This window comes from Agelaius phoeniceus, chromosome 2 (assembly GCF_051311805.1).
Source record: "Agelaius phoeniceus isolate bAgePho1 chromosome 2, bAgePho1.hap1, whole genome shotgun sequence".
NCBI classification, from domain to species: Eukaryota; Metazoa; Chordata; class Aves; order Passeriformes; family Icteridae; genus Agelaius; species Agelaius phoeniceus.
The window spans coordinates 76,860,763-76,880,515 of record NC_135266.1 but is presented as its reverse complement, the minus strand read 5'-3'; the positions used below and the strand labels follow the sequence as shown (position 1 = coordinate 76,880,515).

The 19,753-nt window shown below is 34.7% G+C and overlaps 1 protein-coding gene across 2 annotated transcripts in view; it reads left to right on the top strand.

Annotated features, from left to right (window-relative positions):
- DYNC2H1 (dynein cytoplasmic 2 heavy chain 1) overlaps positions 1 to 19,753 on the top strand; it is a 144,432-nt gene that overhangs the window by 56,716 nt on the left and 67,963 nt on the right. For both annotated transcript variants that reach the window (XM_077173954.1, XM_054652170.2), the window contains exons 64-74: positions 1,807 to 1,905; positions 3,039 to 3,162; positions 6,038 to 6,201; positions 6,975 to 7,094; positions 9,777 to 9,911; positions 10,667 to 10,810; positions 12,442 to 12,531; positions 14,520 to 14,585; positions 16,640 to 16,690; positions 18,151 to 18,228; positions 19,385 to 19,516. In XM_077173954.1, the coding sequence (XP_077030069.1) occupies positions 1,807 to 1,905; positions 3,039 to 3,162; positions 6,038 to 6,201; positions 6,975 to 7,094; positions 9,777 to 9,911; positions 10,667 to 10,810; positions 12,442 to 12,531; positions 14,520 to 14,585; positions 16,640 to 16,690; positions 18,151 to 18,228; positions 19,385 to 19,516 (1,203 nt within the window). The remainder of the gene's footprint in view (positions 1 to 1,806; positions 1,906 to 3,038; positions 3,163 to 6,037; positions 6,202 to 6,974; positions 7,095 to 9,776; positions 9,912 to 10,666; positions 10,811 to 12,441; positions 12,532 to 14,519; positions 14,586 to 16,639; positions 16,691 to 18,150; positions 18,229 to 19,384; positions 19,517 to 19,753) is intronic.

Sequence of the window (19,753 nt, the reverse complement as noted above, 5' to 3'; positions counted from 1 at the left end):
ATCTTGCTTTATCATCCTTTTAGAAGATCTGTATATTCTTTTTTCAATTTGATTAAAAAGCTTTTCAAAAAACACTGTCTTGTACCATTAAAGCTACTTATATGCTACAATAAAACCTTATTTTCATCTTTTTCATTAGTTGAATAGATTGAGCTCTTAAAAATCTCACCATGTGTAAAGAGGTTTTTGAAACACTCAATCAAGTAAAATAATTTTCCTTGTGTACATCCTCATGAAGCTGAAATCTGACATGATATTTTGCCGGTGTGATCTACAGTACAGTTCTGAGCCATTTGTGCTTGAATACTCATCATGTTCCCCTGTCTTTCAGTTTGAGATCTGTGTAGCTACTTAGTTTGGAATACTGGAACTCAATCTAAAAAAAGCCCCAAAGTTGGAAATGCTTTTCTATCAGACTGAACCACAGAATTGTTGAAAATACATTTTGAAATACAATTGTTGAACCTTCAGCAAGTTTGCTGACACAAAACTGGGAGACATAGCTGATGCACCAAGATGGCCTGATGGCTGGAGCACGTCTGCTATGAGGACAGGCTGAGAGAGCTGGGGTTTTACAGCCTGGAGAAGAGAAGGCTCTGGGGACACCTCACTGCAGCCTTTCAGTACTTAAAGAGGGACTTAGAGGAGAGAGGGAGAACAAGTCTTTTCAAGTGCAGATAATAAGAGGAGAAGGAGGAATGGTTATAAACTAAATGAGGAGAGATTTAGATTCGATGTTAAGAAAAAGTTTCTTCACTTAAGAGTGTAGCGAAGCAGTGGCACAGGTTGTCCAGAGAAGCTGTGGATGCTCCATCACTGGAAGTGCTCAAAGTCAGGTTGCATTGGAACCATGGGCAACCTGATCTAGTGAGTAGCATTGCTGCCCTTGGCAGGGGTGTTGGAACTAGGTGATATTTGAGGGACCTTCCAACCCAAGCCATTCTATGACTGAGTCTTTGATACACAAGAGGGTAAGGCTGAGACCCAGAGGGTCCTTGATAGACTGGAGAAATGAGCTGACAGGAACCTCATGAAGTTCAGGAAGGGGAATTACGCAGTCCTACACCTGGACAGTAACAACCTCATGTACCAGCATGTTTTGAGGACCAACCAGTTGCAAAGCTGATTTGCAGAAAAGGACCTGGTGGTCCTGGTAGGCACCAGGTAGCCCATGAGACAGTTATGGGCCCTTGCCAAGGAGAAGGCCAATGGTATCCTGGACAGCTTTAGACAAAGTATTGGCAGCAGGTGAGGGAGGTGATCCCTCCCCTTCACTCAGCACTGGTGAGGCCACACCTGGGTCCAGTTGTGTGATCCACAGCACAAGAGAGACATGGATGTACTGGACTGAGTTGAGTGTAGGTTTGTGCCTGCAAAATACTTGTATTCATGATTATTTCTAAACTGCATTGAGGTCCAAACCCAGAAGTATTGTACCTTTTCCCACCAGAGGAAGAAAAAGGAAAATTAATAATTCTTCTAAGTTTAAAAGCAGCTGTGAATAATAAAAGCTGGAGATTATACTCATTGAATAGAGACTCCTGTTTTTAAGAGAAGGTGAAGAACTGCCTAACTTCAGCAGGACAAAGATCTGAGAATTTTGGATTTGGGTGGTCTCCTTGTTTTTTTAAAGAAGAGATAAAATGAAAGACATAAATTTTCTAGTCTGTTATAGTTTCTCTAAACAGTTTGTTAATTAAAAAATATTTGAAAATACATATTCCATTAGTTTGGGGAGATAAAAGAAAAATCAATTTTATTCTTAAAATAAATTTTAATAAATATATATGTTTTTTTTTTCCCTAGAGTAAAGTGTGCCCATTTTTGATAGACCCTTCTTTCCGGGCTACTGAATGGCTGAAGACACATTTGAAGGAATCACGTTTGGAAGTTATCAACCAACAGGTGCAGTATTTACTCTTGGTCTTTTCTGTTTGAGCTTTCTCTATTCCAGATTTTACAAAGTAGTGTTTAAAAGTTTGTGATAGAATTCAACAAAAATCAGTTTATATTGTGTGAAGCATACAATTCCCCACAGAGTTCTAGGTTATTTAAAATTGGGAGGGTCAACATCTGGTATTATTTCTACAAGTTTGCCTCCTTGTCCTACTCTCTGAGAATGTCATATTCCCTGATGAGAGGAAGATAGAAAGGATTTTCAAATAGAGAGGTCCTTTGGATACTTGGTTGCAGTTCACTGGATTTCAGGAGTATATATACACTTAATTCCCTGTGATTGTTGTGATGTATTATCTACATTGGAAAGAGTAAATTTGATTTCAGTTGCAGATTAGGGTACCTGAAATTCATTGTGTACCTGTAACTGTTTCCCTGAGTAGTGAGGTGCAGCTCAGTTGCACACACGCAGGCAGGCATCTGGTGCTATTGAGAAGTCCCTTATTGTACCCCACCTGGCCTCAAAATATTGCTTCAACAGCATATAAGTCTTCCACAGATCCCTACTGGCTCTGTGGAACCCTTGTAGATACTCTCTGATGGCAGTAGATAACATATCTTGGGTAATTGATAGTTTGTCCTGCTAGCTGATTGTCCTGATTACCTTTCAGCCTCTGTTGCCTAAATTGTCCAGGATCTCTATTGACTAATGGGATCATAAGCACCACATGCATGTTTAAACACCTGTGTGCAACAAAAGACTGCCTGTAGACCTCTTAATAATGTGAATCCTGTGCTTGATTCAGTTTTGAGACATAGCTACATATTAATATCTGAGATAAGAGACATGGCCAGGACTTCCAGGTGCACCTGGCAAACATGACAGTAAACCTGCTCTCTTCTGTTGCAGCACTGGAAGATCTAGGCATGTTAAATAGGTTTTCTTGATCAGTAGATCAAGTTGATTTAAACTAAACATTTGTGGCTAAACCCTGAAATACCATATGCGTCTAAAGGATTTTTCATCTATACTACTGATTTTTAGATTTGGATTATTTGGTGTAATGCCTTCCTACTCATTCTGAAGTCTTTGCATTTTTTAAAAAAGCGTGAATCAAAGGAATGTGTTTCTGTTTATCCAGGACAGCAACTTCCTAACTGCTCTTGAGCTGGCAGTGAGATTTGGGAAGACACTTATTATACAGGAAATGGATGGAGTGGAACCTGTGCTTTACCCATTGCTAAGGAAAGATCTTACTGCTCAAGGTAAATCACCAAGATCTTTGCATATGCTTGCTCAAAACTTTTGTAGTTTAGATCTATTTATATAAAACTTGATTTTTCTGAAGACATTTATACTGTGTAGTTTTCTTCCTTTGTATTATTAACCTGCTACTAACCCTTCAGTGCATGAAGTTGGAGATGTGTTCTTATTTAGTAAGTGAAAAAATACAGGAAAGCACTAAATTGAAAGTTATTTAAAAGTAAATTAAAAGTATTAAATTGAAGTTATAAAAATGTGTTTTTATAGACTCCTAAAAATTTAAATTTTAAGTTGATTTCCAGTGATGATTTCAAATACATAGTTTTAATTGGAAACTTAGGCCTTAAATAAACCAGAAGTTACACAACTGTTAGTGCAGTTAGAAATCAAAGGTTTAGAATGTTGATGTTCCTGCTTCTCTTGGATTTCTCTGAACCTAAAGAAGACAACACAGGTCTTCTGATGTGCCCTTGGAATGGAAAGGGTCATAGAGATCAGCAAAATGGTGGAATTCCGTGAAAGGAGTCCCTTAACCAATGCAAGAAAAGTGAAAAATCACAATGTTTAGGTTTTGCAATATAATATCTGTTTATTGAACACAGATAATGTGTTCTACCTAACTGTTTGTATGACTGCTTTGGACTTAGGTGCTTTAAATAATTTTTTTTTAATATGAAAAATTATGATGAGAGTTTGGCAAAAATAAATTGTAATTATGCAAGTATCTCAGCATAAATTTTGTTGAATTATGTTACATATTTTGAAATTATATGAAGAGAACTTAGTGAATTAAAACAGCAATGTGTGTTTTAAGTACTTTCTAAATTACAGTAACTAAAATAGAGTTGTATTATCCTTTGTAATTGTATTTCTGCCTCAAGTGGTCATTCCTCAGTATGTGCCATGTAATTTACTGTATGAACTTTGGGTACTAAAAATAGCTCAAGACTATTTTTTTGCTGTCATTTCATCTACTACTGAGATCTAATGATGTGTGAGCTAGCAGTAATTCTTCAAATGTAAGTACATGTTAAAAATAAATGCAAATACCATAGGATTCATATATACATTTATCACCAATATAAGAAAGGTCTGTTTAGGGAAAAGAAAGTGTTATTTTAAATCAGTCTTCCATTACAGATGCACCTGCTTGTTTATTCTCATTAAAAGAATGGAACCAAAGTAGTGATTTGAGGGATCTATGGAGGGTTAGGTAGAACACTGTAACAATTTTTTTTGCCCCTCTAACTTCTGCTGAATTTTGGAGAGATAATGAGATACGGTATGAAAGATGACTGTGGCTGCAGAACTGTGGAGAAAGCAGATTAAATTCAAATATAATAGTTTGTTCAGGAAAATTGCTCATAACACTCAGATGTCCTCTTTTGCTTTTTAATGAGCTATGTTAATGCCAGGTCTGTGCAGGTCCAAACTGAAGAGCTGTTGTTGGAAAAGGAAGAATGGGTCACTGTTTGAATCTTTTCCATCCCTTTATAAGCAAGCATACACTCCTTCTTTTTGTCAAAATATGGGTGTAGGGACCTGTCTACATTATTTTGCTTGTGATGACTGTACATCTCTCTATTACTTGGAATGAAATGTTAAGAAAAAATGTGAATCTATATCCTGCAGTAAATTCGTCTTCGTACAGCTTCCATTTTCTGTTTGACGTTTTTATAACATAGTCTTAAAATTTACTCTGATCTTTGGCATAGAAGGAAAATTGGTGTGTGATTTTCATCTCTACCAGTGTTTTAGCAAGAGATTTATATTTCTGATCTGCATCCAGTGCTAAAAATAGAGAAGCACCTAAGTTTGCCATCTTGGAAAGTTTTCTGGAATGGAAATTTTCACTTTTCAACTTATAATTCTGTTCTTACTTGTTTTTCAGTATCAGGAGGCAAAATCTTGATCTAATCATGTAATTTTCTGAGTCTATTCTTTTCTAACCCTGCTGGAATGGAAACCTGTTATGGAAGAGGGGTGGAGGGGACTGTACATGTAGTTTTATTCTGTAACAGACATATTGAGAAGTATGAGGAGTATAAACAGACTGAGACCATGACATCAGTTATTTATTAAATCACTTGTTTCTTTCCTAATATGATTAAATTAAATATGATTAAATTAAATATTAAATATTTATAATAATACAATATGGGATATTTCTGATTGAATATTTTTCTTTCATTCTGCTGTCTAGATATTCCATCATTTTTAGTTTCACTGACTTCCTCTCTAACAGTTATTGTAGAAAATAGTATCTTAATAGAATTATGATTATACAGCAACATCAACGTTCTACAAATAAATATAACAGAACCAGATATTAAATGTAATGGGTTTGGATGAGGAAATATTGAACCATCTTAATTAGCCAATATATAATTATATAATTATGGCTAGTATAGAGTACAGACCAATATTTAAAGGTAAAGGAATATGTTTAAATTATGGCAAAATTCTTACACATAAGTGGGATTCTCAAGGTCATCTTCTGTGGTGTTTTGTCTCCTATTCGTGGTCTGAAGGTTTCAAAAATTTGTTAGTATTACTTTTTCTTCAAATGCATTTTTGTCCTTGATGCCTTGTGTTCTGGGTAAGGATAATTAAACTACTCAGGTGTATTAAATATTCTTACTAGGTAATTTCCTATATTATTGCTATGTTATTAATTTTCTGTCTCTTAACAATGCAGGTTAGGATGTGTTCTTTAAATTTTTTGAATTTGTATTTTTTTCCAATCAATTTATAAATACATATTGTAAAATATATTTAGATCCATTGATCATAAAGTATCACACAAATACCATTGTTTTCAGATAATTATAAAATGTTCCAATCAGAATGAGTGTAATATCTGTTTGTTGTTTACAGGACCCCGTTATGCCGTACAAATAGGTGAAAAAATGATAGATTATAATGAAGAGTTCCGTCTTTTTCTATCAACAAGGAACCCAAATCCCTTCATTCCACCTGATGCTTCTTCTATTGTTACAGAAGTAAACTTTACCACAACAGCAAGTGGTTTAAGAGGGCAGGTAGGCATTTAGAATAAAACCAGTGTATGTGTAGTGAACATGCATAGCTGTATCCAGCACCTGGAATGAGCCCTACGGTGCAGTTTGCGTTAATGATTATGGAGGTATTTTCAAGCTCACAAGTAAAATAGTAAAATTTTTATGTACTTTGGAAACAAGGAGTGAGTCCAGTAGAGAAAATGAAAATGTTCTCATTGACTTCAGTTGCAACAGATTAATTACTAAGCCTTCGCTTTCTGTTCAAGATGCATTTATGGTACCATGGAAACATTTCTGTTACAGCTCTCCAGTGTCCTACTTAGAGAATAATGCTGGTATCATCAAAGTACTGTACACAAAGTACATTTGTGTACAGAAAAAAGTGTAGTGAAACCAAAATACTGTGTATTTTATTTCCTTTAAAATGCTAGTAGCTGTTGAGGTTTTATCTATAAAGTCTAGGAATCAAAATGTAACATACAAATGGAAGAAAGCAAAAAAAAGAAAGAGATTAATTAAGGGAAGAAAATACCCTCCTTATTTGGTATGAAACAAGTTTTTCTACACTAACAAGGGGCTTAGAATGAGATGCAGATAAGATGTTGATAAGTAAGCTATAATTCAAAATGTGAAGCATAGATAACCATATGGATTTCCTTCTTCCTCTGGAGGTATGGAATTGGCATCATGCAATGTATCCATGAAAACTGACCCCTCTTGAAGTGGAAATGCAAAAAAAAAAAAAAACAAACAAACCTAAAAACTTTCTTTTTGTTTTATCTCTTTGTTTTTAGCTTTTGGCTTTAACAATTCAGCATGAAAAGCCTGATTTGGAAGAGCAGAAGACAAAGCTGTTACAACAGGAAGAAGATAAGAAGATACAGTTAGCTAAACTTGAGGATTCTCTTTTGGAGGTAAAACAAATTTACCTCTTTAATATCTGTTAGTCCAATAAGATGATAATCAAATTATTGTGTGTTTGAATGGAGATGCTGGAAGTGTTGGAATAATGAACTGTCAGGATTTTTGATTAGAAAAAAAGAAGACATTATTTGCCTGGATCTGTTGGAAGAATAGAGTAGATAAGAAGGTATGTCTATTATGAAACTGTAGTACTCAATACATTTAGCAGTTTCATAGATAAATTTATTAATTTGGTGAGATAGATTTAGGCTGATTTAAGTTGATTAGAAATTTCAGTAATTTTAACACACCAAGAAGAGAAAACTTTATTAAAAATTATACTACTTCATTTTGAAATTTTGAGTTTTTAAAAGAGCCACACTTTTAAGCCTGTGAATCATATCAAATGATTCTTTCTCAAGTTGAGATATGATCCTGTGTTGTGAAAATAATGAAAAAAATCCCTCTACAAAATGGAAAGATTGCTGAGAGAGACATTTAAAATTTTAAACCTCTACAATTGTTTCCTATTAGCAACGAGTTGTAATATTCTTGACAGTCAACATTCCCTGTCTAGCATTTAAAATTAAACTTCTCAATTTTCTGTTCATCTTTTTATTTTATTGAAAGTAATTATGCTCAGAAACAGATGTTCACCTCTATAAAAAAAAGGTAGCTTCCAAGGAAGGACTGGGTTTTTTTTTGATTATTTCTAGCCATGGATTTCACAGAAATTGTACTTCATGCTTGTAAGAATGGATCCTAGAATCCTGTCTTTCTGAAAGGTCAGAGATGCAGGGAGATTGACCTGGTGCCCTAAACCCCTCAGTCTGTAGCTAAGTCACAGAACTTTGCAGCATTGAGTGCAATGGATTAGCATAAAATAATAGTTTTGCAGATTACACTGGCCCACAAGAAAGCTGGAGAGGGGCTTATTACAAGCATGTGCAGTGACAGGCCAAGGGAGGAATGGCTTTTAAAGAGGGTAGGTTTAGTTTAGATATTACAAGGAAATTCTCTGCTGGGAGGGTGGTAAGGCATCAGTTCCTCTGGGAACCTCTGGGAACAGGTTCCCCAGAGAACTTGGAGATGCCTCCTCTCAAGGCCAGTTTAGATGAAGCTTTGAGCAACCTTATGTAGTGAGGGTCATCCCTGCCCATGGTAGGGGAGTTGGAACTAAATGGTCCCATCCAATCATAATTCTATGATTAATAGCTCCATTTTAGAATTTTGTACATAATTATTTTGTGTGATTTGAATTTCCACACATTCACTGTCCCTATTGAACTCCCTATTAATTCTCAAATACTAAGGTCAGCCCTTTCTTAAAACTCTGATGGGGCAGATTTCTTTCACAGGAAGAGGGAAACTTGCTCTCCAATAAAATTCCATATCCAGATTTGAGCATTTTAACACCTTATTGTCTACCAGAAGCTGAGGGTTCAGAGATACAAGAAAGCAAATTTCACTTAAGAACACACTTTTTATGGAATCTTGGAACTCAAAAATCTTATTCATTTATCTGATCTGAATTATCAAGTACAAAACTTAAAGAAGTTGATGCCTAAGATATCTGCAACAAAAAGCATCCAAGTAGTAACAGCAAGGTTGATTTGAATTTTGGAATTCTTGTTAGCAAATATCCTGAAATCAGGATACTCTTTGACCCTGAAGAAAGAAACCTAAGGCTCAGTGGAGACTGGCAGGTGGACTTTGTTATCAAAGAAGTCAATGTTGGATGAGGTCTACCTAAATTTAAGTTAATCTTAAGGCAACATTTCCATTCTCTATGAAGTACTTTACTGATTTCCTTCTAAAAGCCTCAGAGGAATGACATGGGTGCTGGCTCATAGCTCACAGTATGATTCCTCATGGAGGAACTGGACTATCTGAAAAAGCAGGTGATCTTTTCCTAAACTTGTTTCAGGTAGAGAAGTAAGTGCATTCTACTACTCTAACTGGTGAATCTGTGCTTCCAAATATTCTAGAATGATGTCTTACAGGTGGTTGCTCAGAACTGATTTGACTGACAACAACCAGTTTTCAAAATAAATATCTTGATGTGTATTTACTGGAGGTTAGTAAAAAACCTTAGATATAAGTGAACTATTCAAGCTTTTCCCACTTCTTAGAAGTGAGATTAATTGCTTAATCATTTAATTCAATGAGGAGAACTCAGGAAAAATGTGGGGCAATCCCAAGGATTTTAAAGTGATCTTTGATTATGAAACTTAAATTGTTGTAATGTGAATATTCATCTCAGTTGGAGATGAGAATTGTATGAGAACTGGAATGCTTTTGAAGGAAAACAAATTCATGAATGAGTACAGGAAGTTTTTACAAGTAGTCAACTTCAGGTTAAATAAGAAGTTAAGAAAGAAATACCCTAATCTGTATTTACCATGGGAATGTTAGTGCCTAAGACTCTAGTCATAGAAATCATTCTCAAAAGCCTGCTGATAACCTGTGTTTCAGAATATGGCAGTCTGGATTTTTGGAATATGTTCTTGAGCTGTATTTTCCATACTTCTTTAAAAAATGTCTCAGTTTTTGGAGTAACCATCATTTTTCGAGAGCTCTTGAGATGCATTCAATGATTCAAAAATACATACAGATCAGAAAGATAGCTTCCAAAATGGTTACTTTAGAGGATTTTTTTTAAGTGTAACATAGATGACTTTTTTTTTTTCCAGACACTTGCCACATCACAAGGCAATATACTAGAAAATAAGGATCTGATTGAATCTTTGAATCAAACTAAAGCAAGCAGTGCACTCATCCAAGAATCACTGGCTGAATCTTCCAGACTTCAGAGTTTCCTTGATAAGGTAGAAGAATATTTTAATCTTTAAAGTACTGTTTTTCTCCTGCTAAAAATATTGATCTTTTATCCAGAGAAGATACATATATCCATGGGGTTATAGGATGAGGAACATATTAAATTAGTTCTTTTTGGGTAAATGATATTTGGGATATGCAAGTACATGCAGTATTTTCAGTAATTAAAATGCTTTGTTTTGTGTATGCTAAGTACTTACACAGTTTAAAATCTGCCAGTTTGAATTGAAGGAATTTTGGCAAGTAATGGATTTTGACTTTATTTTTGCCATCTACTATTGCAAACATTATAGTTCATGTGGGTGTTTTTGCTTAATATGCCCCTTGCTATTGGAAAAGTTTAGAACATTGCTGATGCTATTCATCTGACATCCTGTTTTTGTGACAGATTGCAGTTTTCTTCTGTGTTCTATTTGTTTAGTTTAAAATATCCCATTGAATTTTGGGATGTATCCTGTGGTGGGAAAAGACCTTAGTGCCCTAGGGATTAATCTCCAATGTGTTCTTTATAATTTAAAGGATTTTTTGATAAAAATTTTTTTCTTCCAATTTGGAAATTTGAATACAGTGTTGAAGTCTGGAGTGCTGATCCCTCAGTTTGAAGGCTTGGAAAGGATTCTGTTTTCTAAATCCGTGAGAGTCATAGGAATGTTTTCTCGGTGGGCTGAGTAAATGTTTATGCAATAATCAGTAGGTGGCAGTAATGCACCTGGCTTTTTCATGTGTATGTTGCTTTCCTCCACAGGAGAGGGATGCCTATCTTCCTTTGGCTGAGAGTGCTAGCAAGATGTACTTCATTATCTCTGACTTGTCCAAAATTAATAATATGTACCGCTTTAGTTTGGCGGCATTCCTGCGGCTTTTCCAAAGGGCTCTGCAGAGCGAGCAGGTATTTGCTCTTCTTCTGAAGCTGCTAATGCTGCAGAGGAGTCCATCTGCTTTGATACTTAGAATTTATTAGTCACTCTGGACTAAAAAAGCTTAGAATAACTGATGATGAAGTGTATAATAAGTAGTGATGCTGACCTGTTGTGCTTTAGATATTCAGAATACAGGCACGTGGACTTCTAAATTATATTGTATATAAATCACAGAATTTCTCTACCATCTGAAAGCCAAGTGACTCTGTGATTTCAGGCTTGTTCTTTGTCTGTGGTGAATTAGGAAAAAAAAGGCTGATTATAAGTTTACTGAGGGTTTTATTTAAATAAATTAATGATCTGAAATGCTAATAAGGCTAATTTTATCAACAAGGGGTAGAATAAGAAAATCCTCTATTTCTACCTGATTCATTTACCTGAAGGAAGGTCATAGCTTTATATCTACTTTTTACAGTCTGTAAGCATGCCTGCAGCCTGTCCTGTTTAAAATGTATTTTTTATTCTTCTGTATTCTCAGGCCAGTATATTCTTATTGAAGCAAAGAATGGATTTATCCCTTGTCAGCTCACTCCTTAGATCAAAATACCTACACTGAGTAATAGTGCAATTTCTTTTTATTAAGCATCTCCAAACTTCTTCATATTTCTCTTTGTTTTTACTTAGAAAGTAAAAACAAACTAACCTTTCATCATGTTTCCTTTGGATTCCCCTTTGTTCTGGCATCTGTGATTACAACTCTCCTTCAGCTCCAGTCATTACTAGGAACACAGTTCTGACTATGTGAACTGGCCCTCTTTGAAGTTCCTATTACTTCTTTTCCACAACATGATGTTTTAACTTCTTGTTCTTGCTCTCACACTCCTCCATAATTTTTTTTCCTGCCTGTAATGTTACCTATTTAAAGCTCAACTTCTGCTTCTCCTTTGTTACTTGCTTTCTTTGTTCCTTCTCCTCTATCCAGTTTTTCATGCCACGAAATCTGTTAGACGTGGGAAAGGTATTAGGCAAATCAGTTGCACAATTGCCCTTCTTAAACTCATCTCTTCAAATTCCAGCATGGTAGAAAAGAAGTCATACTACCTGTAACACACTCCCTACCCCCCCAGTCCCTTTCTTCTTTCATCCTATCTTTCAAACTTTTCCCTGTTAGAATTATTTTTTCAATTTGTGAGCTTTGAAGGGCAATGTACATGTACTGTTTTCTACATTGTTCCTTTCAGTTGGGCCAAATTTTACCAGAAGTTTATTAACTACACTTAAGACCAACATGCTTGTTTAGTAGTGTTAAATATAGTAATTCAATTAATAAGCAATTTTTTATCAAGTGACAATGATGAGATTTCAATGATATCAATGTTAGGAGAAGGAAATATACTCTCATTCTCAATGTATTTCTCCTTATACACAAAGTTGGATCAGGTTCATAGTCAAAATATTCAATGCCAAAATATTAATTTCTTAATACTTCAACATGAATTTCCCATTTAATCATTGATAGCTGTAGATGAATTTAATATGTTTTTAAAACTTGTGTCATGTAGAGTCCAGATTATTTGTGTCATTTTGCTGAAATTTACAAAGTATGTGGAAAGTTTTTTACTTCCATGGGAATTTTTGAAATCTGAAATTTCTTTTTTAGGATTCAGGTAATACTGAGGAAAGAATCAAGCTTCTTATTGGCACATTGAAGCACACAGTGTATGAATACGTTTGTCGTTGTTTGTTTAAGGTAAGTTAGTATTTTTCTGGCTTTTCTACAGTGCACTGGGTTTGAAAGTTTTCTTTTAGCAGCTGACACTTCATCTACTTCAAATAAGCAGTATTGTGTAATAGATGCAAAACATTACACTATCAATAATTAACATGCTAAATGAAGACTTGAAATCAGTGTATGACCAAATTAATATTGCTGATGCACGTTTCTCCACAGAGCTCTACCTCTCTGCCTCATTCTGGCTTCAGAGTCAGTCATGGGCATCGCAGTTTTCTGAGCACTCATTTTGTGTTTGCTCTTATTTCTTGCATTCCTAAATATAAGGTTTTGTGTGATTATTTGGGAGTTTTTTGTATTTTTTTTTTTTTTAAAGAAAACAGAAGTGGGTTTGTTAGGTTGATGTTTGGACTTGTTTATCCTAAAGTTCTCTTCCAACCTAGATGATTCTATGTTTCTAAAAGTCCTACATTGTGATATTCACCTTTTTATTTTCATGGTCTTTTCCAAAGGTCCTGCTACCTCCCTGCTACCTTTTTTGTTTCTGTCTGTTTCTTGTTCTTCTTCAAAAAAATGTTCTTAGCATATTTCTTATTAATTTCAGTCAGGTGTCTTTTCACTTCTTACTTTCTTACTGAAAACCTAGGGAAACTAAGCCTTTCATTTTTAGTTTTAATTTTTACTTACACATGAAACTGTCATAACAGTTCATGTGTAAGTAAACAGGAGGTTTAACAGGAGGTGTTTGTCTCACAGTACCAGGCTGAAGAAAGCATAGTAGATCTGCATATATGGTTTGAGCAGTACAAATCACGCAAGTCTGTGGTTTGATCTGTGAGAATGGAGAGATCTTGAAAATTTTACACCACCTCCTACCTCTGTCCCCCATTCTAGCAATGCTGTATTGAGGATATAGGGGTAGCAGTTCTTTCTAAGGGGTTTTGTTTATCAAAGTCCAAGTAGAATCTCATGAAATAGTCTCATAATAATTAATGTTTGTCTTTGAAGTCATAACTATGGGAAGCCTACCATCTTGTGAATATGGAAGGCAGCAATTTTTATATGTAAGAAGAGTAGAAAGTTCAAGTGCGAGGCAGAGAAGAGATTTCTAGTAGGAAAGATTTTAAGTGTAATCAGACTGGAGTTTAGAAAATACTGAAAATGTGTTTACTGAAACTGTGCAGCTTCAAACTAATGGTCCCTCCAGTTTACTATTGTGTTCTAATAATGGGGAGAAGAAATAAACTCTTCACACCATCTACAATTCACTGCTAATTCTTCCTTTTGTCCATGAAAATTTTAAAAGACTGCTGTGACCTTGAGGCTTTACTAATGTCTTCATAAAGAGTATAGTTGATATGAGTTCATACCCTTTGAAGCATGTTGGAATCAAAAAGAAGGATTTTGTCTGTCTGTGGTTATTATTTATGTGTACATAGGCTTCATGAATGCTGCTGAATGAAGTGGTGCCAAGAAATTTACCTGAGCGCTTGAACTGGCCCATCTTTCCTCTTTAATTTATTTCAATGTTCAAATTTGTTTAATTTGCTTAAATTTGTTTCAAAGCTGGTTTGGTCTGGGCTACTTAGTGTTCTTCTAAATTATTCTTGTTCAAATTTTTGGATACTAGATCATCCAGGGAGCATCCTAATAGGCAGTTACGATACGGATTTGCTTGCAGACCTTGTCTGAGAAGATGAAAAAGTTAAATGGTGTGGTTTGTTCTCAATGTTGTATGATGTTCATATTTATCAATAAAATGAGAACTTCAGTGCCTTGCAAAACTTGATTCTAATTCCTAGTAGGGACCTCTTTACCCTCCAGTCCACAGCCCACTTTGAGTTAGTTTTTGTCTCTAATTTGCAAAGGAATGTAGAAATTTTGTATTAGGATATATGTCACTAAATCATTACTATGGAATTGGAGGTGTTTTTTAAAAGGAATGTTACTTATAAAAAAGAACCAGAAATAGGACTTTTCCTGAGTATATACTGCTTTTATTTCAGGCTGATCAGCTAATGTTTGCTCTACATTTTGTACGAGGAATGCACCCTGAGCTTTTTCAAGAGAATGTAAGTGCTAAAGAAGAAAATCCCCAAGTATTTTACTCAAACTTAATATGAAGAGTAAATAAGTAGATAAAAAGTTTTTTGTCAGTAAGTGTAGGACTTAGTTGTAGTTGTCTGTAGTGTAGTCAGATTAATCCTATAAAGTCTGCCTACAGTGAAACAGTATGCATAATTGACTTAATACAATTGCTTAAAGACAGCTGATTATCCTGAGTCAAGACACATTTAATTATCTAAAGTACCTCCATGGAATGGAGAGATAAAACTATGGCTTTCTGTACTAGAAGCTGGAGACCAGAAGAGACATCAAATGATAGTAGATATCAGTTCAATAGAGTCCATTATAGAGGTAAAGGTAAAAATCAGATAATACATTTGAAGGAAGTAATGAAATTTGATTATATGAATATGTGAGCTTAAGGTACAAGGTTCAAATCAAGTTGTTTGGAACCCTCCAATGAAGAAATAGTTTCATTGTAGACATATGGATTGACAAAGCAATGATGTGGCCTCATAAAGATAACTCATCTTGTTAGCAGAAGTATATACTGGCTGCTCTTCATTATCCAAAGTTTGCTATTTGATATTTATTATTTTATTTGAGCTTCTGAAAATGCATTGCTTTATCTTTCTTGAGTTTCTAAAGTCATGAAGGCAGCAACCTGCAAATAGTTTTCTGACTAAATTAAATCCTGGCTTCTTACGTGTTTGTAAAGTACAGCCCTAAGTGTTGGTTTCTATTGTTTAGCATGCAGTTCCATCAGCTATTAGAGCTCTTAGACAGCTTAATCTAGGTTATATATAATGCATATTTCTACAGTAGCTGAATACTCAAGAGAGAAAACAGGCAAATAATACCAATAATTTTTTTATTTCTCTGAAAGGTAAAAGTTATTTTCATTAAATTGTTAAGAGAAGTGTGCTTGTACAAAATATTTAGTGAAGAAAATGAAGCTGAAGTGGTTATTATTTTAAAATTATTTCTTCTAAAGCTTTTAATGTGATGAGGCTAGGAATTGTTTAATACGCTGCTAGAGAATTTAGTATTCTAACTCCCTGTCTCAAAAGAATTCAACCTTCTGCACTTAAATATTTTTTTGCATAGTAATATGGAATTTATAGTACAACTTCAACAATATACTGTAGAATTCCTTGGTTCTCAGTAGGGACATTCTCTTTCTGAATCAATATGTATAGATTTTTCTGAGGTAGTTTTATATTCCCTGTATATTGTACTTCTTCTTTTCTTCATAACAGTATTGCACAAACCGAAAAGTGCTCCGTGCATTTTTGTGTACACAAGCAATTTTTTTGTAACTGGGAGATGAGCATCAGTTTGTAAATGAAAGAGGGAGCTGTTTCAAGACTCAGTGAGACTGATGGAGGCAAAATATTACGCTGGGATATGTATCAGCAGTATTACTCTTAGTCAATGTACTTTTATATTTCTGTTGTTACTATTCTCTTTAATGAAAAAATCTTCATCATAGAATATAGATATTATTTATGCAAAATTTCAGTACTTATGAAGAATTTTTGGTCTGTTTCTTGTCACCTCCAAATACAGGATTATGTAATTTCTAGTGCTTTTTAATACTTGGCGAAACGATTTAAAATTGTCTGCCTGGATACATATACAAAGTCTAAAAGTTTTAATGATACATAAATTCAGTCATGGTTTCTATAGTTACCTGTTCTGTGTGGGCTGCTGATGCCCCACCAGGCAGGATGTGTGTCCTTGCCAGCCACATTTGCTGCTTCCTGATAGTCTGTAGTTGGGCAGTCTGGGTAGGAACTGTGGGTGCTGAGAAAGTGTAGAATTTCCCCTTTGCTTTTTTTTCTTATAAAGCACTGCAGCCACTTAGCTTGAATTCTGCAAGAGGAATTACATTCTGGTAGCATCTCCTAGCAAGACATTAAAAAATGTCTTGGAACTCTTTCAGAATCTAGCATTTAATTTGTTTATCTTCCTACTCTGTCTACATGCTACTACATATTAATCTTAGTTCCTAAAGGTGTCTTGTGACTTATCTGAGTTGTCCATTTATTCCACCCAGGAATGGGAGACTTTTACAGGTGTGATCATTGGAGACACCATCAGAAAATCAGTAAGCTATATTTATTTTCATATTTTGAAATAAGGAACACTTACTTTAATCCTGAAAAGTTAAAGTTTTATTCTTACTATGTTGTTTAATTAATTGTATTCATACATTAAAGAAAAATGTAACTGTTCACATAGTAATATAAATTTATTAAAGAATTTTTGAACATGGTGAGTAGGTTTTTTAATTTGAATATCTTTTTGCCTTTGTTGTGTATTTTCTTTTATTTTTTCTGTGACCAGGATGGCAATTTGAAATTGCATGTTTGAGGAGGATTTCAGCCCTCTTTTGCAACTAAAATCAGTATTTCTGAATCCCTCCTTCTCCCAGAGTCATGTATGAGTGGTACTTTTAAGTACATTTTCTCAGGCAGCTGGTTGCTAAAATGATCCTTGAAATCCAGTTTCTCTAGCCATTAGATGGCTCAACTACAGGCTTTGCATTTCAGTGTTACTGCAGAAGTCCCCCTTCATCTGTCTGGAGTTACTGTAATTCAATTAAATGTCTGTGAACTGAGTGATTGTCAAGTATTTCTTGCTGTAGGCCATTTTCAAGAAATGTGAGATCTGATTGTATTATGGAATTTAATACCAGTCTTACCTCTACCCTATCTAAGGCACAATCCATAGGTTTTGGAAAGATTGCGCTTGTGTGCTCTTCAGCCCAAATGGAATGTATACTGCAGACCCATGTCAAATTTATTCCTACAATTGCTTCCAAATTTCCTAGTTTTGTTTCTCAGACTTTGTAACTCATGGCTGAGATACCCTTTCACAAGAAAGCTTCTGTTTTTCTCTGCTGAGCATTTAAGATTACTCTTGAAGTTGCTCACTCCTTGAGACATCCAAATGCATTTCCATGCAGAGACTCCTCAGACTGGTTAATGTGTACTGTAAGATCTTTTGATAACAATAATATAGTGAATACAGAAATTCCACTGGAGCTTAAGCAGTGTTGTTCATCCTTAGAACTTCCTCCAAGCCAAACATCTAAAGAGCAGAAAAATAAAGCTGTTGCCAAATTACCAGTGCAGAGATGTTCAGAAGTGGTGTTTGGCTCTTTGTGTGAAGAGCCGTCTTCATGATTGCGAATATGTGCAATGGAGTTGTTTTTTGAAGCCAGTTTCTCAGAGTGCCTATGCAGATAGCCAGTCATTTGTGTCACTTGTTATTAGTAAAAAATTACTTAGAATTGAGAATATTATAAGGATACTCTAAATGGGTAAAGTATTTTCAAGCTCAAGTAGCTGAACAAGTGTTAATGTGAACATTATGTCTCGTATTTAAATATTTTGGTAGTAAATATTTTGTTATGCCATTTATGAACTTAGCAAAAGTTGGCAGAAAGATTGCTGTTGTGAATGTTTTTAATAAAAAACATGGGTTTCACAATATTATTACTGAATATAGTGTTTGATAAAAGATTGTGTAGCTTACATGTGTGATATAACTTGCTTCCATAAGGATTCACAAAGAAGCGCTCGTGACCAGGTTCCCTCTTGGATAGAACAGGACCGAGTCTGGGCAGTAGCATCTTTGAAGGTACACATCATGTGGTCTCTTGAATTTAAATTTAAATTTAAATTTTTAAATTTAAAGATAAAGATAGCAGATAGCAATTTGGGCTTGAATACTCAGATATCTATTTGTCAGAACAAAATATTTCGTTGTTTTAAGCTGTTTATTCTATCTTCCAGAAACCATGGCTTAATATATAGTTGCCTAAAAAAGACCAAAGGGTTTTATTGTTTTTATTTTAATCTCATTTTTCTGAGCCTTTTTCATGAACATTTCTACCCTGTCTGTAATGAATTTCAATGCATGTGAGTGAACTTGTCATCTTACTGAGATTAGAAAGTACTGCAAATCTATCCAAGTTCTACAATTTTTATAGATAGGATGATAGAAGAAAATTGCAAACAATATTTAGTTGTAGATTTCACTAGTGTAATGACTTTCACAAATCACTTCATATTGTATTAAAAGCCATAAACTGTTGTTTCAAAAATTAATATACTCCTCATCAGATTTCTCTGTACATCTTTATAGGTGTTACAGAGTTTGTGACTGCTCAGACTGAACTAAAACAAAAACTCTTTCTTGCATTGGTCAATGTTGAAGCCCTGTGCTCCTGAAGGGTACTAAAGGAAAATATTAGTCCTGAAATTCTGTCTTAGCCTCTTCTCCTCCTGCATGTAGCTCAGCAGCAAGGAAAAAACCCTTGACTGCTCTTTGGCAAGAACGCTTTTTGCTAAAACCAGAGTTCACTATTTAATTTCTCTTTAATCAGAAATCAGGAATAATCACAATAATGGTGTGGCAAGCATAATAGTTAGAGGTTTAAACAAACAAACAGAAATTGAGTAACTGGGTGAATCAGTAGCATGCACTGATAGCAAGCCATTACTGATACCAGATAGCTGATATCATTAGAAGAAAAGTAAAGCCCAGAGTTTAAAATCAAAGAACCTTAAGGTTTAAAACTAAAGTTAGAGTGCAAATATAGATTTAGTCTTTCCAGGGAATAGGTAAACAAGTGGTTAATTTTAAAATGTACTCTTCCCTAACTCCAAGGATAAAATTGAATTTTGTGATTCGCACAGTAGTGGTCATAGTGATATTTGGAAATAAATTAAAATATACAATGCCCAAATGGCTATTCTTCTTTACAGTTAAATCTACAATATTTCTTTTATAGCTTTCTCTCCCAGGTCTCTATCAGATACTTTGCTTTGAAGATGAAAGTCTGTGGCGCACTTTTTCTCAGAGCTCTGTATGTGAGCAAGACTTTCCGTCTCCTGTTGTACAAAGAATTTCCTTGTTTCAGCAGGTAATCTTTCCATTCATAATATTAATTATGACTTCACCAGTGAAAGTATATTTTACATCCAGGCCTGATTGAATTATAAACAGTGACAATATCTACATTGTCCTGCAGTTTAACTTGGTATTTTTAATCTAAGAATTCTATATTTTTTTACTATAGTGCATATTATTTCTCTGTTATCTGAGTCTTTTTAGTGTTGATATATTAGCTACAACCGAGTACACCCTCTAAGGTAACAAG